This window comes from Aphis gossypii, chromosome X, assembly GCF_020184175.1.
Source record: "Aphis gossypii isolate Hap1 chromosome X, ASM2018417v2, whole genome shotgun sequence".
NCBI lineage: Eukaryota > Metazoa > Arthropoda > Insecta > Hemiptera > Aphididae > Aphis > Aphis gossypii.
Window position 1 is genome coordinate 40,613,471 of NC_065533.1, and position 22,248 is coordinate 40,635,718.

Below are 22,248 nucleotides of genomic sequence, written 5' to 3' on the forward strand. Positions count from 1 at the left end.
ATTTGTCAAACTTATATTATATAATATATTTTATAAACGATTTCCCAGTTTCGTGTAAAGGTATATACGTCTACTTTATGTATATATATACGTATATAGATTATACAGATTAATAGCAGCATTGCACCCGCACGTTCGCAAGGGGTGAATATAATATCATATAATCCCCGTAATTATGATCCCAAAATTTAAAGGTAAATGACTGTAGTCTGTAATATATATAGCAGCTTTGCAGGGTGGACCGTAAAATACATAATAATATAATACACATTGGTATGTATATTGTTACCAGATGGGGATGATTGCGAGATGGGAAATTGCTTCAATATACTGCGATGTGATACGCGTATATCCATATAAACGTATATGGTCCAGATATTGACTCGAAAACGACAAAAATATGTCAGTTAATAACTGTTATAACAACATTATATCTTGTAGTATATACATATCACATTATTTGGCTAATTTAGATTATGTTATTCCATCATGTAGCACGGTTTGTTTAATAACACGTAGGTACCTATTTATAAAATAATATGCAATAATTTCGAGCGTGCAGTGTCGTTTCGTAATCTGAGGTCAAACATTTAGAAAATTGAATTCGCTCACCTGCATTCAAATTATCAGTGTAACTAATTATAAACCAAGTCGATACTGGTATATCCATAAAAGTATTCGGTTAAAAGTTATGGGAAAAGAATTAGATTAAATAAATCGAAAACTGTTTGCAAACATCATATCGCTTGCGTGCTTAAAAATTAAAATTGTGTACTTATTATTTTAGGATAAAAAGTGAAATGTTATGTAGGTGTACCTACTAAGTTTTAAAATATATTACTCAAATAAATTCGACAAACTCTAAAGGTTTATATTTGACATTGAATTTTATTTATTGCACTATAATATATATTTGCATGCATTTAAAATATAAACTATTTTTCGTATTATTTATATGAGAATATCTAATATAATTAAATTCTGATTACTGATTATAATTGAATATAAAATATCAAATCCATATTATATTTTTTTCCGCTTAAAAATACAAAATATTAAATTGTAACATACGATATCGCAATAATATTTATTAGGTACTTAATTTTTAAAATGTCAATCAGTGATAATTTATGATAACGTCAATATCATTGCAAAATTACATTTCGTTAATTAAGCCTTCTGTTCAGTTACTACACAACGAACAAATATTTAAAAATAATTAAAAGATAATTACAATTTATGGAGTTGTTTGGAAGAACATAAACCTATATGTATTTTATGTATGTTCAAACAGTAAAATATTGTTTTGTTTGTATTGATGTAATAAAAAAGTTTGTTAAATAATTATTAGTACACTAGTCTTTTTAACCTTTTTAGGCTTTTTATATATTTAAATTTTAAATATTATTATAATACACTAAATTAATAATAGTTTATATCGCTTCCCGATGAACTACACACAATCATCATCATAGCAGTATACCTATATACTATTTACAACATTTACAATAAAAGTTATTTTATAATAATATTGCAACATAACATAACAGGTACCTAGTAATTGAGTTAGTAAATTGTTAATGTTAACATAAGTTTGTTATTTTTTTATAAAGTGTTAAACGTGCTAGAGGACTTCTCCAGGTGGAAATTTAGTTAGATATCGAGTGCACAAATCCGAGTAACAATTGTGTGGCACAAATACTAACAAATTACGGCACACATATATAATATGTTTAAAGAGATATTAAACTAACAACGCTTATGATTTGTACATTCATATAAAGAGGGTTCAGGACTAAGTGTGAAATACGGAAATTTGGATACTTCAGAAAAAAAGAGATCATTTGTCCATTATTTGCTGGTTAACTCGATAGGCTATATTCTCGTCACGTGTTGGACGATGATAACGACATAATAATGTATAATACGCGTTGTACTACCTATATATATTATAAATGCCGAAAAGCCCGTTTCGCGGCGTTTCACCGTTAATTTTTCCTTTCTCTGGAAACATTCGGAGAAGACTCGGGCTGCAAGACCTCGCATTATAATATAGCCGCGGTGACGAGGTCAATTAACCGAGAGATTCGCCAAGTCGCGAATCGGTCCGGCGAACAATCGTTGCATGTTTTCCTATTTGTATATACGCGCGCGCGCGCACGCACACACACACACACCTACCCGAACGCAGCGTAACGTGAATTTCCAGGAATAGCCGCCCGCCGAAAACTATTATTCCGAAAACGCATTTTCCGGGTTACGCGATGGATGGTGAGCTGTGTAGCAGTTACCGTGTACAAGAGAAGAAAGTGGGTATAACGCGACAAATAACACTATTACGATGAGTAATGGTTTATTTTATTATATTTTTTTTTCAGTTGTTTACCGTTTGCGACGAAAAACAAAAAAAAAAATAAAAATGTATAATATAATTATATGTATAGATACGCATCGTACAAATATATTATACACAAACACCGTGTAATAATATAATAATTATTATAATAGCGGAGTATAGTGTCGTATTCAGTGCACCGCGGGCACGGCGGAATTGAACTAGATTTCTAGATTTATTATTGGATTTTTCTGAGAAATAACGACGACGAGACGATTTCCAACAATGACATCTATAGAACAGTATGTGAAATTGTGATATCAGATGCAACGGATGATGCATAACGATGTGGAAAGGCGATGGAGATGAAAGAAATCGACGTTTGTACTATATTATTATAGAGAAGTAAAAAATTCATATTATAATAATAAATTATTCTCGTCGCCGGTCGATTATGACTTACGGTTGGGCTTGGTTTATGAATTTTATCGCAATATAATGAGAGAGATTTTGAACACGGTTAAAACATTTACGGGTAGTAATAATTTATGTACCTACCTATAAATAAATGTATATTAAATTATATTAGTATATAATATAATATTATAGCTTATATAAATTATAATACAGTACAGTAACTATACAACTAAAATAATTACTGTGCATATTTTTTAATATTATCTGTATAATTTTTTTAACTTAGTTTCGATATCATATCTACTGGTAGTAATTATTATTGTACAAGCCCGATAAAACTTTAACTTTGAAAACTTAGAGCCCCGAGATACCTATATCCAGAGAGTAACAGATTAAATAATATATTCACTATACATTTACTGCAGCAAGTTTCATATTTTAATATTATATAATGATATTTATATTTCATATTTTAATATAAACAGACAAAATATATATATTTATAAGTAGATCTGTAACGACTTCATGAAATGGTAAAATGTTTCAGTGATACAATAACGACATGTTTAAACTTGTAATAAGGTTAAATAAAAACATGAGTCGATAATAAAAAAACGAGAATAAGATAGTATAAGTAGGTAACACATTAAAAACAGCTACGACTCAGACGAATTATGTATAATATGTTGTCGAGGTATAGACAGTTTTAAAGTGATACGAGAAACCATTTTTTATAAATTTAGTATTACCAATATAGCATTTTCCCAGACGTAATTGATTAAAAAATAACGATAATAGAAATCGACCACCAAATTCAAGATAATATTATGTTCGTTATTTTCTACAATATAATGTATAATAAAGCAGGAAGAACATTTAGCAACCATTTTCAAAACACGAAATTACCCTAAACACTCAGACTTTATTAATCCGATCAAATAAAACCATCGTATTCATGTGGGTCTCGTCCCATGTCGGTGGAAATGAAAATCAAACAAATTTGTCGGCCTTGCAACAAAAAATATTCCCAGCCCCACAATAAATAACATACCCACTAGTGATATAAAAAATTATATTAAAAACAAAATCCTCTCATCTTAACAAAACCATCGGAGTTCAATACCTATACAACTAACAAAGTCAAATATATATATATATAAAACACAATCAAAAAAATTGCACATCCCTTTCAATTTCAACAGACGAAAAGATATACTGCAATCAGAATTGGACACTTCTTTTTCACTTACTCCTACTTAATCAGTTAAGAGCCTCAACCAATATGCGATACATGGCACAAAGCATTAACCATCAAACACATAGTGAAGGAGTGACCTGAACACGCCACCCAATATAATAGAAGCTCTTTATGAAAGTCAAACTTATAAAATATCACATTATTAAACATATCCAATTTTATTAGTGAATTGTAATTTTAAATATAACCTAACCTATATAATATATACCTAATAAGTAATGTTGCATTTTTAAGCCTAGGTAATATACTAATATGTAATATCTAATGACTAACAACCCTTGTTGTTGATACCTTATACACTCAATATTTTGAAAAATAGCTTTTTAATATATACACATAAATAATTGTTTGCATGCTAAAATTTTAAGATTATTTTAATCGGTGACTTATGTTCTCAATTTTATAATCTGTATAGGTTTAGCAAAATACTGTTGAATGTTGTTAATACACCTACTCTTATCGGATATTGAAGGCATATATTATATAGCATTTCAAGTTTAGATGAGAACTTTTGCATTAAAACAATATATCCTTGTAATAGTTTCATTAATAGAAAATGCACGAGTTCTCAGTGCATACAATTTCTCAATCTTCGTATTGCACTAGTATACAACTGAAATAAATTTTGTTTCTAATGCTGCAATCAAATTCCGCAATTCATAATTATTACAATCATACATACATACTGCACATAATCGTAAACACGACTGAACATAATACTATGTATCTCGCTGTATAATATTAACCACACGCATACTTTATACTTATAATATTATTTAGTACCTATATATTATATGTTATTTACTAAAATTATCCAGTTTTCCATATAAACTGCAAATCACGATCAACTATAAAATAATAAAATAATAACAGTTCTAATAATACTTATATAGTAACATATTTTAGTCATTCAAAATATCTCTGATCCAAATGCAATCTAAAAACGCAGAAAGAATATAAATATATATATATATATACTAAAATTCGAGTGCAACTAATTTAAGATCTTCGAGAATACATCACTATTATATTGTGTATAATCGACACGTATACCTACGACTATATTACGCATTTGTTGATAAAAATGCAATAAACTATCGGCGCCAAACGAGTGTAATAAATATCAGTGGCCTGTCTAACCGTAAGATAAAGAAACGGACTAATCGCAGATTGTGGAACCGGGTTGATGGTCGTATAATCAAACTATATTGAAAAAACGTATTAAAAGCTTATAATAATTATATAATTACAAATAATAAGTTTTTGAGTAAGAATTTTTAAAAAAATACGAGACAAAATTGTATAAAAGTAAAAAATACCTTTTCCTACAAAAACACGAAAAACGATATTAAACGTATTTAAAAAATGCAGACAACACTAGACATATAGTTATTTACAACTCAATAATAAAGTCAAAACGTCCAAAATGTCATAAAAACGATAATTTAAAAAATGTCTTTGCATTATTCATTATTAACATTAATTTTAATATGATCGATTTAAAGTTCAGATAATCATAATATACGAGAAATAACAAAAAATAAAATACGAACTCACAATATTTATTTTTCTTCAAAAACAAAATACCGTATTTTTAAATTCTTCATTTCCATATAGAAAAAATAAATAAATCAAAACTAAACCATTTTTTTTTCAGACGACAGACGACAGTCAAAATTAATATTTAGGTATAGAATATATATTTTATAATACTTATTCTTATAATAAGAATACACATATCAAATATCTTTTGTTACAATTCCATACATAAACAAAATAAATAATGTACGGTTTTAATACTTGAAGGGAAATCAAAAGCACTTTTATTTTTTTGTGGAGTTAAACTGTATATTTTTTGGAAGAAAATGTTTCCGCCCGCGTGTCTATTAAAAATTCAACACAGTGGGGATAAAAACGACTACCTCGCGTCTATATTTGTGCATCGCAGTGGAAATGACCTCTCCAATAAAAAATAGGTTACAACAATATTATTTTGTAGGTACTCGTACAACGTTTCTGATCCACACGCAGATAGAGAAACTATATAATATATTTACATTCCATAAAAATCTATAGGTATAGGTAATCTATAATTTAATATTCGGGCAATCGTGTTCCTCGTGATCACAAAAATGATAACAGTCAAGAACTGATGGAAAAAATATTCCCATCATTGCAGAACTAATACATTCCCGGTTCTGTTTTGGATCTAAAATGACTGGCGACTTAACGTTGAACGCTCAGGAAGTGGGAATATTTTTGTGGAGGGAGGGTTTAGGCAGTGTGTACCCGGGGGTCCTCATATGAAAACTTGTTTTTTGGTGGGAGAATAAGGGGGAGGGAGGAAATATTGAAAACCGCGACGACTTGTTGCGCGCGCGTTTGGCACACGCTGAGAAGAGTCATTCACCGCCACCGATGCAGTTTGCGTGTGTGTCGAGCACCGCCCGCCGCGACCCGGCCCCGTTCGACAGTCGTACACGACGGCGGCGTTCAATGTCAAGGGCAATAGCACGTCCGCCACACGCCGTTGCTCTTTCTCGCTATATATTGTAATAGTCGTCGTTGTTGATTTTAAAAACCGTTTTTTTCTCATAATTGCTATTATTATTATTACAAGGACTAAATTATGATGCATAAATAGAATTTATCAAAAATCCACAAAAAAATGAGAATAAATTAACAAAAAAAAATTGCCTGCCCGTTGCTGTTATAGAAAACGATTAATTATTCTATAATTTATTATTGATTTAATTTTCATCAATTTAGATACATTAGACACTTAAATAGATTGGTTGTTTGTATAAGATTAATATACTATAATATTTCAATATTTTTAAACAAATAAATAATCTACGGTACAATGATTTTGATTACCCACTTCTGATGTTAATGCGTCGATATATTTTAATACATTATCATGAAAACCATTTTAAGAATGTTATAAAATTATTACTGTTAGGTGTTTTAATAGGTACAGAATTATTCCAAATCCAATTATATTTATTTATTTTAACAATGTGGACCCATAACGGTAATTTCAATTCCACTAATCGGTGATTCATCAATTATAGTATAATATACTGAATATTTTAGTATATAAACAACAAGAAATAGTTAATATATACGTATATTATCAATGATTGATATTCGTAGAACAACTCACCAAAATCATTTTCCTTTCTCAAACAATCTACAGACTCAATCCACATTATTAATTGTTGATGAAGAACAGTACAGTAATACAATTTTTTTATTGACCTCATCAAGTCATAGCTTCTTTATTTCAAAATGATTTTTTTGCGAATTCTACAAAGTTTAATATAATATCCAGATAAAGAATTGTCGGTCAGTCATTATAGAATAACGCGTATAATATCGTATGCAATTTTTTAGATTTTCTTACTAATATATGTATACATACGGTAAGCCATAAAGGTACGCTAGCCTGGTATCCTAGAATCAAAATGTTTTAATCCAACCACCCTTAAATTATTAAGAAATTTATACTAATTTGTAACCATAAAATCAGAATATTTAACCAAAATCTAAACTTTCAAATTGGTGTATTTTTGATGTCTCAATGTAAACATTAATTTTAAATTTTAAATTAAATACTCATCGTTTTATAACATGTATAACACGTATGCATTGTATAATATGTTTGTGTACGTTTCAGTGATATGCGGTTTATATTATGTAAGTATAAAATATTTTTCAACTGTCGGAAAATTGCAGATGAGCAACATCATGGCTATTTTTATATGCGTTACACTTAAGGTTCATTATCTATAGTGTACGGAAACCTGTGGCGGCGACAGTTGTCGCGTGAATCATATCTCAACTATTATATAATATAGGATAATATTGTAGCAATAATTCTATGAATATATATATATATCATACAGCGTGGGTAATATGAGAAGTGCCGATAACGTAAAAAAACGAACATGGATGAGTCTGCGGCAACTTAAATTATTTATCAATGTGCTCGTGTATATTATATTATATATTGAATCAGATAGACCGGGTCCATCAAACGATATTTAAGGCGTATCTTATCTATTTTTTTCCACGCATCACTCGGTTATACGACTGTCATAATATTATACTTGTTATCTAAAATTGACATTTTACAGATTCGTACAAATGTACAATGTACAATATTCGTCTAGGTTTACTTTGGCAAACATATCCACATACACGCACACAGAAAATGCACATTTACCCTTTATCTATAACACATAATTATATCTTTTTCCCTTCGGGCTAAGGTTAGGTTAGCAAAATTTTCGGGCGATACTACTACCCTTTAATAATATTATAATATTATTATATAAAACTATAATATTATATTATGTAAAATAATAAACCGTACAAATAATAGGCTGCCATGATTATTATTATACCTATGCCCTACACGACAAAGATTCATAAACACTGGTGGCGTTAGATTAACTATTATAACGTGACGATGTCGAGGTCAATAATCGAAAAGTATACATGCATTTAAGCATATAACATTATTTTGTATACGTTTCATTATCATAATTATATATATATATATATTATATATTGTATATTGAATATTATTGTAAATACAGACAGAAGCAGTGCGACAATTGATAGAAAATCATTAGAAAAGTGATTCATATTTGAACCTTAATACGGTAAATAAAAACTCTTCCTTACGTGTCATATTATATCAAATTTACTGTAAGTATATGCACAGTACCCGTATACAATATATAATAAGATACAGGTAAGTACTTTATTATAGGTTTATAATTTATAATATAATATACGTGTTTTTATTTAAAACACGCTATTGCTATTCATATAATATGTAAGTGCCTCGCCGTTGTATATGCGCAGCTGCTGTACAAGAGGCCAAGTGAAATAGTTTATTAATCAAAGAAATTCTTTGAGTTCCAGAACTGCAAAGGTTATCGATCCGTTGTCTCGAAAATTCAAAATTCAAATTATTAGATGGTAACAAATGTATTTTTCGTGTTTATCATATTGCGTGTACAACACTGGGTACACTATGTATAATATTAACCTATATATGACCTACGTGAGTTCGTGTAATTTCCAATACGTATCACGGCGAAGAACTACGTGCAACGACAACTTTTGTACCATTAATGGAATTACAACAATTTTTTCACAAATGTCAAAGTTTTATTATGAACACGGTACGCTTATTTCGGAGAAATAATACAAAGCTTAAAAACAATGTGAATTGGTGTGTTTAAGAATTACTGTGTTTCTTAGTATTTTAAACAATGTATAAGTCCTGTGGTTTTAAATTTTAATCAATTTCTAATAATGCTTTATATTTATGATTACATTTTTCATTAGTGCGATGTTTTTTTAATATTATACTGGAAGCAAAAATTCCAAAAACTATTTAGAACAGAACTTTGTGGAACTCGACTAAACTAGACCTCTTTTATTATCACATTTCTTTAAAAATGTTTGACAGTTATATATGTTAAGTTTCTCCTTATATTTAAAGAAGCTGTTAAAAATATTATGTATATAACATTTTACAAGTAAATCCTTTTACTAAAAATAAAAATAAATTGAAAATAAAAGACAAAAAAGTATAATACCTATGGTATATTGTTATGAAAAAAATGTACTTCCAATCTAAAAATTACATCATTTAAATACAAAAAAGAGTAATCGCTTGCATTCCTTCAGTATAGTAGATAACTATTGTTAGTTATTACTGAAATGCGGTTGTCAAATAATTTAACTGCGCATTTAAGAGAATTAGGTAAAATAATGTAAATAATATTTTTTAACATTTTTATATATATTACCAATAGGAATATCTCAGAAAGTTAAAACAAACACGCTATAGTCATGGTTTCTTCGTTTTTGATAAATAATCGATCCTAATAAATACTAAATAACATATACTAACAAAATGTGATAAAAAACGCTTTTATAGTTTATTTATTCTTTCATGCAATATCATTAGGCCGAATAGGTTCGATAGGCTCAGTGGAAACCCAATTCGATAAAGACACTATTAGAGCAATGGCTTTTTTTTAGACATCATTTAATCTCACAAATACTCATTAATCTTCATTAATCCTCAATAGATACATTTACGCTTTATCCAAGAAACAAATCTGAAAGTATTAAACGAAACCATAACTTTTAGGTACCTACATATCCAGATGGCTATTACAGGACGTAAGCGATAACGATGATGATGTATATGATAAAAATCGTGTGACACAGACAGGTTTGAATAATATTACTTTTCAACGAAAACGATGACAACACTAAACGAAATACGAGTATGCTAATATAAACCTAACATGATTAATTTAACGTAAAAAACTCATTATATTATAATTATTATACTCATTACACATTTTAAATTATGATTATTATTAACGATATTTTAAATGACATTTTTAAAGTTGTTTTTAATATTTTGAATGATAAAATATATTTTTAAGTTCATATTCTTGATCAACATTTTATCCAGATGAATTTGATAAATAAAAATTTAAAATAGAACAAGTAGTTATCATTTTCTAAGTTTAGATGAGTGGACTAGTAGACAAACATTTTTGTGGTAGGTACCATTGTACCATTCCACTCAGCTAATCTAAACTTATAAAATACTTTAAATTCATACACTAAAACCTATAGTAGTATACAAATAACACTACTATACTTGTATAAAATAATGTATTAAGGAATTTTAAAAAATATTCTGCTTTGAAGTAATAAATTAAAAATATAAATTTTCATTGAAAAAGTAACCAATTTAATTAACTATAACCGTAAAAAATAGAAAAAATATATATAAATTTTATTTTTCAAAAATATTGTTAGAAACAAATTAAAATCACATAAAATAATAATTTTTGGAAATACTAATAGCTTTTGTAATAAATATAAATAACATGTATGTTTGTACGCATGTAATAATATAAAACGAACGAGATAATTTACAAAACAGACACAAAACGGGATTTTATTCTAATGCGAATGGATTGACCGATAAGCTCATCCGCTACAGACGACAGCTACCTATACACTTTGCTTGAATATTCATTTAGATACGGTCCTATGGCTATACATAACACTTTATTTACACCAAAACCGTCCGCAACAGTTCGTGTGACCATGTCCACGATAATTTAACATTACGTAAACATTATAATATTTTATTATATATATATTGTAATCAAATATTAAGATTCGGCAGAGCGGTATACTCTGTTGTATTATACCACGATAAAAATGAACAGGTATAAAATACCTAGCGAAAATATGATTGAAGTTGTATTTTGTTCACATTATAGGCACGCAAGTAGAAGGGCTTCGATGTACCTATGTAGTCGTATGCTAGTTTATAAAAGTGTAGAAGAGAAAATGATAGTATATTATATTATATAATATTGTTGATCGAATTACTTAATGTATACCTACACCAATCGTGCTCACTCCCATATTATTACCCCGTTCATAAAAAATGTATTTGAGTCTTAATTTTTTGAGTTATTAATAGTGTTATCGAGAAATACTATACCAGAATTTACAAATGGTTTTTACAATTTAACGAATACCCCATGTCGATAAAAACTTGTTTTTCAAATAATAATCATAATTTTTTTTTATGAATTATTAGGGAAATTATGTTTTTTTTTAAGTTGGTGTACATCTATATAAATTGAAATTTGAAAGAGTAATTTCAAATTATTTTTCAAAGCACCAAAGTAATAAGTAATAGTCTATGAGGTTTAATACAATGTGTGTATAAGAAATTGATGATCAGAAACGTGTAGTTATCAATAAAAGGTCATTGGAATTTTACAATTTTTAAAAACTGTCTGAGTGTAATACGTACTATATTAAGTTAAATATTACATATAGTTTATATTTTATGTAAAACCATTATATCCACAGAATTTGTAGATATTGTGCTGCCTTGAATTAATCCTAAAATAGTACACAAATCTAAGCTTTTTAAAATATAGTCTATAACAGTATAACTGTTATAACTTTTATAACTTAAAAATTTCAAAATAAATATTTGAATAAATGCATTATGAAATAAAATAAAAATAATCGAGAATCACTGTGTGTATAGTTGTTACTGGGCTTAACAAAAATAACTGATTAATTATTTAATTAACTTTAATACCTATAATAATAATTACTACATACCAGAATTTTTAATTTTTTATCAAAACCTATCATTATTAGTATTAGGTATTGAAATTGCTGTGTTTAAATTTTTATTACACTCTGTATAAACTACTAAAATTGCAGCGAGATTTGTGAACAAAATTTAGTCCAGTAACTATATAATATATATATATATATATATAATATACATACGCGTTACCTACTCTGGCGGTGGCGGGCCACAAAAATACCTTTTTGTACATAGTTTTCGTACTATCCAAAAAATTTAAACATAATTTCAGCATGATATAATTTAATGGTTACTTCAGTCAGTGACACTAATATGACATACATATGTGCGGCGATCAAAACTATTTCCTAGCTATCTAAATAATAAGATGTATAAATATATATATATACATATATATATATACACAAATATTATCTTATATATATGACGTATATGGAATCTGTAGGCGTGTTTAGGATTTTTCAAAAGAGGAATGTAATTTTAAACAATTTTAGCAATGGTAGAGATAACAAAAAATTGTATTGAAATGTTAACTATTGAGATGTAAAACTCGGTTCGGGTGTATAACCGACTGTAGTGAGAGAGGGATAAACCGATGACAACTCTCCTCCCACCGTGTCGAATGTGAAGAAAATATGATTATATTGATACTATACTGCTGCACCACGTGCGACAGTGTTGCGACTATAAGTACATACCTATACATAATATACCTACATAACGGCTGTTGTCTTTCGAAAGAATGTATCAAAAACACAGATTACATGAAACGTATATAATATTATTATTGCCTATATAATATGTACCATTGTACCTATATTGGACGCGAAACGAGGTCAAAAATATCGCGTCTTGATAGCAACAAACATATTGGTCTTCTCTCAACGATTTTATATAATATTATATATACATTAAAATATTATACATTATTATATTACTCTATACGATACACATATATACATACATCACACTCCGAATTCGAGGATCGACTTCCCACTGAATATCATTGTATACATAAAATATTTACCGTAGCTGATGTAAGTATATAGCTACACGTCAAATGTTTGCAGATCACGTTACACGCGAGGTAGGTACGCGAGTAATTTTAACGATATTTTATACACACGTCGATATCAGTTTGTTTATATTATAATTTATTATATTTATATACTATACACCGACGTTATTATTTAATGTAGATATACGCATTCACCAATATCTGTCGTCACTTATATTTAAATCCGGCACATAAGAATATCGATTATTATATTATTATTTACAATAGTAATGTTAATAAACGCGTAGACGACATCGTAATCCTAAAAAAAAATCAAAGCGGGCAAGTTAATGAAATAATTAATTATAGATAATCTAATAGAACACACTGTCGTTAAGCTAGAAGTTCATATAGTGAACAAATAATACAATTTAACTCACAAAGTTTTAAGTTAATATGGAAAAATATTGAGTCAATCTACTTTTTTAATTAATATTTAATATGTAAATCATATAAAAGGTATTTTGGCCAATATATAGATAATAGATATATGATTTATAAATTATTTTATTAACATAGAAAAAATTATAGACTTATAGTATTAGGTATAATAATTAGTTTATTATCAGATTATTTTTATTTAAAACCATATGTATATATTATTGTAAAAAAATTAATTTAAACCAAAAATATTAAAAAAAAATGTTATTTGATTGACCATTTAGAGTCATTTAAAAAGCTTAGTTATTTAAATAAAATCTATAAGTTCTTGAGATTATTATAAAATAACTTACTAGTTAATTTAAAAAGTTAAAAACGATTTATAAAATCGTATAAATTACTTTGAGAATAGGTAATGGTGTAATACAATGGATATAATAATATATATGTAGGTGTATTTTTGATATTTAACTCGAAGACCTCAAATTCATTTATATTTACGATACTTATAAAATATAATAAGCTATACACGTTTCTTGTTTCAAACTTTTACCAAAGTTTAAAATCACCGCGCTTAAAAAGTTATAATGTATTTAGAATATTAAAATTTTTTCATCAAATCAAACATCAGCGTGAAATGTATTTTGCTCTCTCGTATATTATGTTTCGATTACAACGAAATTCTAACAACCTATGATCGACACACATATCGCAGTACATATAACATATTTTATTATTGCTCATATTACGATTAAGTGTAGGAATGTATATTACAAATACCTAGTTTCTATTGATTATAATTTGACTGTAGTTCTTCTCCAGAACTAAATACATATTTATTCACATAAGAAACTTTTAATACCTATTAAATTATGTAATATTAATATTACATAATAACATTCAAGAAAGAAAAATTAAACATATGAAATGCATTTTTCAGCAATATATACAAGGAAAATATACGTACAAGTTTCAGGTGTCTTAACCCACCGACTAGTTTAAGATGTCATTTAAAGGTTTATAATTAGCTTAACTCAATACGCAAGACTCATTTGTGGCCATGAAAGTGTAATCACTCTGTATAATGATTATCGTTTGGGAGTGCCAAAATCGCATATAACCACGAAGAGTGCAGTTGTTGAGGGCCATGTGTGTATAGTACAAGAGGGGGCGTTGGTCTATTTTTATTGCGAATTTCCGTGGCCAACGTCCAGAAAACCGTTTATGTTTTTATCCGGTGTCGAAATTGTAGGACAGCACATATCTCGGGTGAACTCGTATTAAATTGATACATTTTTAAAAATCAATCCAAGCTTTACAAAATATTCACAAAATATATTAAAAGAGTTCATTGTAAACAACAAAATATATTATCTATGTTTTTATTCCATATGTATTGAAAAGTATTCCATTAAAATATGGTTTGAAAATCATAACATTAATAAATAATATTGAACAACCATATATTATTATTTAATTGCTTTATATGGTCAGCTACGACAAGATAAATTATTGGTGAGAAATATTATTGTAACTTATCACACTAAATAAAAACTCACTTATTAAACACGGGGTAAAGAATATATTATATGTAGGTACCTGGTACATACTTAAGTAATATAATCTAAGTACGGTAATGACTACAAAACAAGTTTTAACTATTTTATTATTGTGCTTTGTTTTTAAACACGAAGGAAAATAATGATTTAAAAAAAAACATTTTAAACAACATGTAATTTAATTTACAACCTAGTCATATAAACTCTAGGTAAAATTCAAAAGTAACTCTTTAATTAATAAACTTGTTTGATTAGGTAAGAAAAGATGTGTTGATAAGTGTTTAGATCTTCAAGAAGCAATTAATAAATACATTTTATAGGCACCTATGCAACGAGTCTTAATCCATCACAGTTTATGCTAAATTAAACAATGAAAAAACAAACTATAATGGTAACAGACGCGTATTTTTGTAAACGAAGTAACCTATATAAATAATAATGTATTTTATGTTTGATGTAACGAATGTATATGTAGCGATAATAATAATAAATAAATAAAAACCATACTCATGAGATTTTGAGTAAATGAGTGAGTAAAGCAACTTACAATATGGGTTTAATTAAGTAACGTAACCCAATCTGCTGGAGGTTGAATACCACGGTAATGACTTAAATTTATGTTGAATAGATTGACGGGCAAAAGCAAAACTTTGTAGACTTTTGTCGAGTTGAGCAGTTAATTATATTACTTAAATTAGGTTTATAAGGCTAATTAGTAATTAGTATGCATTAAAAATGATTCAAATTAAACTATAATAATATGTATAAAGTATAAACTACTTACTACTTTTACTCGTTAAAATATTTTTTTAAGTAATTCAAATAATTACGATGATAATTTTTCCTAGTACATATTTTAACGGTTTATGATATGAACGATAAACAACTGCTATCTTATTTAATAATTAATTTATAATTGAATTACAACGAAAAATAATAATAATAATGTTTAATCGTAATAAGTTAATAACTAATAATAAATAATCTCCAGTATATTTCGTCCCTCGTCGGCATATTATGATAAAATATCTAATTAATATTAAAAATTCAGTTGAACACTTGAACCTAAAATTTAGTCTAAATCTAGTGGGTACACCTCTATACATAAAGAAGCACCTTAAATGAGATTATGATAATAATTGACACGTCACCACCACCACCGCCACCACCGGTGTCACATACGTGAGATTATTAATGAAAATTAACAATATACCTAGGTAATATAACTCGGTACTACCTACTCGTATACAGCTTTCTACGAAGAAAAGTGTACTTAATCATAATATACACTATTATGATATAATTTTAATATTTGTCGCGTACGATAAAATATTCTTTTGATACCACGCGCCGTTTATCCAGTCACGGAGAATAAAAAAAAAAAAAAAGTGACGTGACATTATTAGGGTAGGCGATAAACGTTCGTTGTAATCGTACCACGTCCTGAGAAGGTTGCGACTTAAAATCGTAAATGGGAGATTATGTTTTACCTATACACACGATTCGTATTCACTGCGCTATGTTATATACTTATGCATGCGCGGGTAAAGCACAAAGAAGACTTATATATACACGACAAATTGGGAAAAATACAGGGTGTTAGTTTATAAAAGTATAAAAATTATTAAAATATATACTAATTCACCAAGGCGATAATTTTATTTTTTAATAATTTATATTTTAGTTATATATGATTCGAAGCAGAAGAATACTTTTTGAAACATTTTAATGCAAACATCCAATACAAAAAATTTTTTTTTTGTAACGCTTAAATAGCGTTTTAATCTCACATAATATATAAGAGTAAAATAACAAGCTATATACCTCATAAATAAGTTTTGGTAAGTTATTTTATTGAAATACCTAATCTTTAAATGTTGCTATTAATAAGAAAAAATATTTATTTTATATACCTAGTATTAGATATTCCGAATATGAAGTTCAACATTTAAGCTGTAATTAAAATAATATACGAAAAAATACAAATAAAAATAGAAGATACAATATTTTATGTAAATATTTATAGGTTTAGTATATATACTACTATGGTATATTATAAAATTAATAGTATCATAATATAATAAAGTATTTGAGTATGGTATTATATTTTATATGTCATTTTTTTTTTCAAATACGTAAACATTTTTGGAAATTAGTGTGACAGTATTAATATATCACCCAGTATATAAATTGATACAGAATACGAGTCTAGGGTCGAAAAAAATAATTCGATATTCCTTAAACATTTCGTATTATAATAAAGTCACGCGCTCACGCTGGCGCATGTGTATAAAGTGTTTTTTTCGTTAGTGAAACGTTATCCTCTGACGTGTATTCGCGAGCCACCTTTTGCACTTGAATTTCATCGACGTGCTCACTTGGTGTAGTCCAAAATAATAATATAACTATATACTGAACGTATCTTGAACGTGTGTTTCGGTTCGACACAGTGCTACGCGAGTACGATAAGTATAGTGTGTCTAAAATATATTTTTACGTAACGAACAGGTTCACCTTCGGAGCTTGCAATAGTGTATAATATATAGAACTACATTGCAGTAAAGACTATGACTGTGACACGCGAGTATTGGGCACGACCAAATTCATCGCAAAACATAAATATAATATATTAAATACGAAATATATATTATAATTATGCAAGTACTGTGTAGGTGTGTGTTTGACGTGTAAACTAAAGCGAGTCGCCATATGTTTTTGAACGGACTCGGAAGTTTTCAGAAAGGTAGGTAAATATAATATGTATAATATCAATCATTTCGGCTAGACGTCTGCTAATTGGACTTTGGATGAAATTTCGAAACCCAACATTTAAAATATAAAATCGTTAACCTAACAAATGAACGCTCTTTCCGAAACATATAATAATAGTAATATAGGTATAGTTATACGGTTATTTTGCATATAAACGCAAAACCTGTGTCTTAACTAACGGCTTTTCCCAGTTAGTATGTTCGACATCTGCGGTTATTAAGTATAAGTACCTATAGTACGCTCCACTACGTATAATTGTAACGACTAAATCGGTAGCGACGGAGTAATCTCATGTATTGTGGTATTAGATGAGTTTGAAAAGTTTAACCCGTTTTGGTTTAGAAGTAATATAATTCCTATAATAGATTAATCAAAGAAAAGCGACAGCGTGTAGATATATACAAATATGTATAACTATTGACAATATAAAACGCTTTCCAGAAAATTAATTCGAGCATTTCCTCAATTATTTAGTTAAAAAAAAATGTATATTTATAGGTGTATATTATTACTTATTATTATTCCCATAAAATATTACCGAACTTCAATTATATAAGCGTTATAAAAATAAATATAATTTTAGTATTAATTTAGTATGAATAATATGGTTAATAAGCACGTATAATCTACTACCTATACTAATACTAGTTAGTGTTGTATTATTTACTTATTTTAAACAGATTGGAACGGGGAAATTTAAATTAAAGTACGTGCCAAAACTAATTATTTACAAATCATTTACTAATTAGTAATTACTATACAGGGCATTACTATGAAAACAGCATTCATTATTTATACAAATCGATATAATACATTTTATACAATAATAGTACCATTAATGGTTTGCTGAAGAATATAACACGTGACATTTACACTATATATATGTATATAAAATATTAAAATATAAAAATTAACAGAGGCGAAAAAGCGAGAGTCAAAAATCCTAGTACGTCCTAGTTAACCAGTTTTATTGCTTTTGAAGGTTAGAAAAATTAGTCTTAAAAATTATAAGCGCATTTCTATTGGTAATTTGCAAACAAGAATTGATTTTTTTTTGCGCTTATAAATTAATACATGAATATATTATTCAAAATTTTAAAAAAGAATTAACACTATAAATACAATGGCGTATTAATAGTATAATTCGTATACCTAAAACACGAAACCTAAGCTAATGTACATCGAAGTAGTTTTACAAATAAAAGTTGTGAATTTTATACGTGGAACAGCAAATAAATAAATAAGTTTAAATGAATTTTAGAGAAAAGTATAGAGGGGTTATAAAATATATAGTCGGGAGAGGAAGGGCGATATGTATAAAAGCCGTCAACCTTGAGTTATAATTCATTCAAAATAGAAGGAAAAATGCAATTAAAGCTTAAACTGCAGTTGCATTTTATGTAGACATGTAGTTACATAATGAACCAACACATTTTATTTAATGACGCCAACGAACGGTAGAGGGGAAAAAAGCTCAAGGCCGAATTTTTAAACAAAGGCTTGGACAAAAGCCATTTTAAATCCGTGTCACGGTTGACACTGCAGTTCGGTGTAATATCGGTATGTTGAAATGAAAAAGATAGGTTCACATACATCAACCGGTAAACACGATTCGAAATTGATAATTTTGTTGTATTTTATTTATTGTTTGTCTCAAAAACTACTATCACATACACGTAAAATATAATAAAACAGGGCTTTCCGAATTTAGTGTGACAAAATGAATAGGATTATGTCGCATGTTCTTACATAAACTCCACAATTTTTATCACACACAATTTTGAAGGCAATATATTGTATCTCATAAATAGGTATGTAACATAGGTTATAGAGTACAAACATTATTTCATGATTTTAGTTCAAAGTATTATATAAAATTTAAAATATGTCTCAATATATTTTTGACAAAGATAGCGACTTTGTCTGTGAGAAATAAAAAGATATACTTAATGAGTAAAGAAAAAAAATACTCTCGCAAAATGAATGTCGAAAAACGCCAGAGAAGAACGCTATACATATAACATATGTATATGTTTACGTATATAAAGTATAATACCATCGTCTTGGCACTATAATGGTGCGACGGCACATCGTAAATTGTACAATAAATTATTCAAATGAATATGCAAAATAATTTTTACACACATCGGACGTGAGGATTGCTTTTAATGGACGATTTCAAATCTTCATAAACGGCGACGGTTTTATGTTTTATCGTCACAATTCCATTCGCGTTTCGAATAACTTTTTAGCGCACACATTATAGTACGGGCGCGCTGCTTACAATCTAATATTATATGGTCTTTTCGAGAAATATAATTTTACTCGGCGTCCTACAAAGTTTCGAAGTAAATCTTATACGTGCATTTTCGTCTTGGATATGACTCGCTAGACTCGTGATCGTTTATCTTATCGGCGAACTTTAATGTATAGACAAAAATATATAATAAAAAAAAAAAGCGGTACTCAATTACGCAATAATCTTTTTATGTAAGTATTGCAATGAGAATGTGTTGATGGTGAAAAATAAACATTAGAAATGGATTATATATATTTGTGATTATAATATTATGATGAGTGGTGACATATTATACTTCAATATTCTGTACATACATGCAGTAAAATAATAATGACAATAAATAAATACTGATTGGTTTTGTGCAAATTCGTCTGCAGTATAAATTATGATTACATGCAAGAAACAATTGTGGGCAATATTTATTTATTACAGCACATTGAATAATGTTTGTGAATTCAAAGTATAAGATTATTAAAGGCGTGAGCTTAAGAAAAAAATATTTGATTGTATTTATAATTCAATATAATATCGTGATTGAAACAGCATATTAAAAAATTAGTATTATTAATTTTTTGATTCGTATTTAAATGGATGATTTATTTATATTATACGATATACGAGTATAGGTTTATATATATATATATTTATTTATTTATTCGAATATGTACCGAAATATGAAATATTAATTAAAATACAACTGATGAAAAGTAAAAAATGTCATTGACACTAACCAACCTCAACATTTTTTTTTTAATCCCACGCAAACCGTGAAATATTCTTATGATGCATTAAAAGCTCGGTTCCAATTAGTTAACACTATACTTGTCCTTGAGTACTAATAACTATAATTTATAACTGAAGTAGGCGGTAACTGATAACATATTTTTAATGTCAGAATTAGTTATACTTAATGTATAGACAAATCATTATTTAGATAAGCCGTTTAACAATAAGCACAGAAAGAATATTTACATGTGTATTTTATATATATTATTCTAATTAATAACTGATATAGTGATATGTTAAAAAGTCTAAGTATGCGAAGTACAATTTTTAGAATACGAATAAAAGTAATAATAGTGTACGAGTGTTCAACTAAAAATTTCAATACGATTAAACAAATTTTAAAATAAGAAAAAAATGTAAAAACTCTGAGTCTATATAATGTGTATAATATAATAATAACGTTAAAATTAAGGAATTTTAATGGTGAAGTATTTTACAAAAACCGATCGAGCGTAATAGTATTATTGAAAAAAAAATGTAAATGTCTTACCGATACGACTTATTTAATTTAAATACCTATCTACCGACATAGCTACCGGAGACTATACAAAATTGTTTCGTGTTCGATAAAGTAAAAAACTTAATAAAAAAAAGAACGAGGCAAAAAGTACTCACGGTTGTCGGATTGGGGTTGTAGGACGTGTACGGCGACATGGTGGTCTGCGTTACTGGACCGGTTCCGTATCGATACTGTTGGGCAGGTAAGGGAGCCGAGTTCCAGCCGGCCGTCGCTCTGTGATGATATTGTGTAGGGGCGCCACTAGCATAGTTGCCGGTCATACCGGGCGGGCCACTGTGATGGCCAGATACTGTGCCCGATTTTCCACCAAAGGTCGTGTTCGTTAAACCTTGGTTACCGCCAGCAGTGTTATAACCGCAACTCAACTGCGCACGCTAAAGAAATAAAACAAAAAACGACCAAAATATTAATGTTAGGTATAGTCTTACTATTATTTTCATAAAATAATATTATTAATTTGCGTCTTTTTTTGGCATTCGATAGAGAATAAATATAAATATATAATATGCTATTACAAAGAGTCATTATAAATAAATGTGAATGAATATTGTTCTTGTGATAAACCACGCACACATTACAATCCACATACACGATCGCATACAGTGTATATGTGTGTGTGTATATATATATATATATATATATACTTCCGGCTTGTGATCAAGGTCGATGA

The 22,248-nt window shown here is 28.1% G+C and overlaps 1 protein-coding gene across 11 annotated transcripts in view; it reads right to left on the minus strand.

Moving 5' to 3' along the window:
- Positions 1-22,248, minus strand: part of LOC114124218 (protein alan shepard) — a 122,521-nt gene that overhangs the window by 34,120 nt on the left and 66,153 nt on the right. For all 11 annotated transcript variants that reach the window (XM_050205232.1, XM_050205230.1, XM_050205225.1 and 8 more), the window contains one exon: positions 21,674-21,952. In XM_050205232.1, the coding sequence (XP_050061189.1) occupies positions 21,674-21,952 (279 nt within the window). The remainder of the gene's footprint in view (positions 1-21,673; positions 21,953-22,248) is intronic.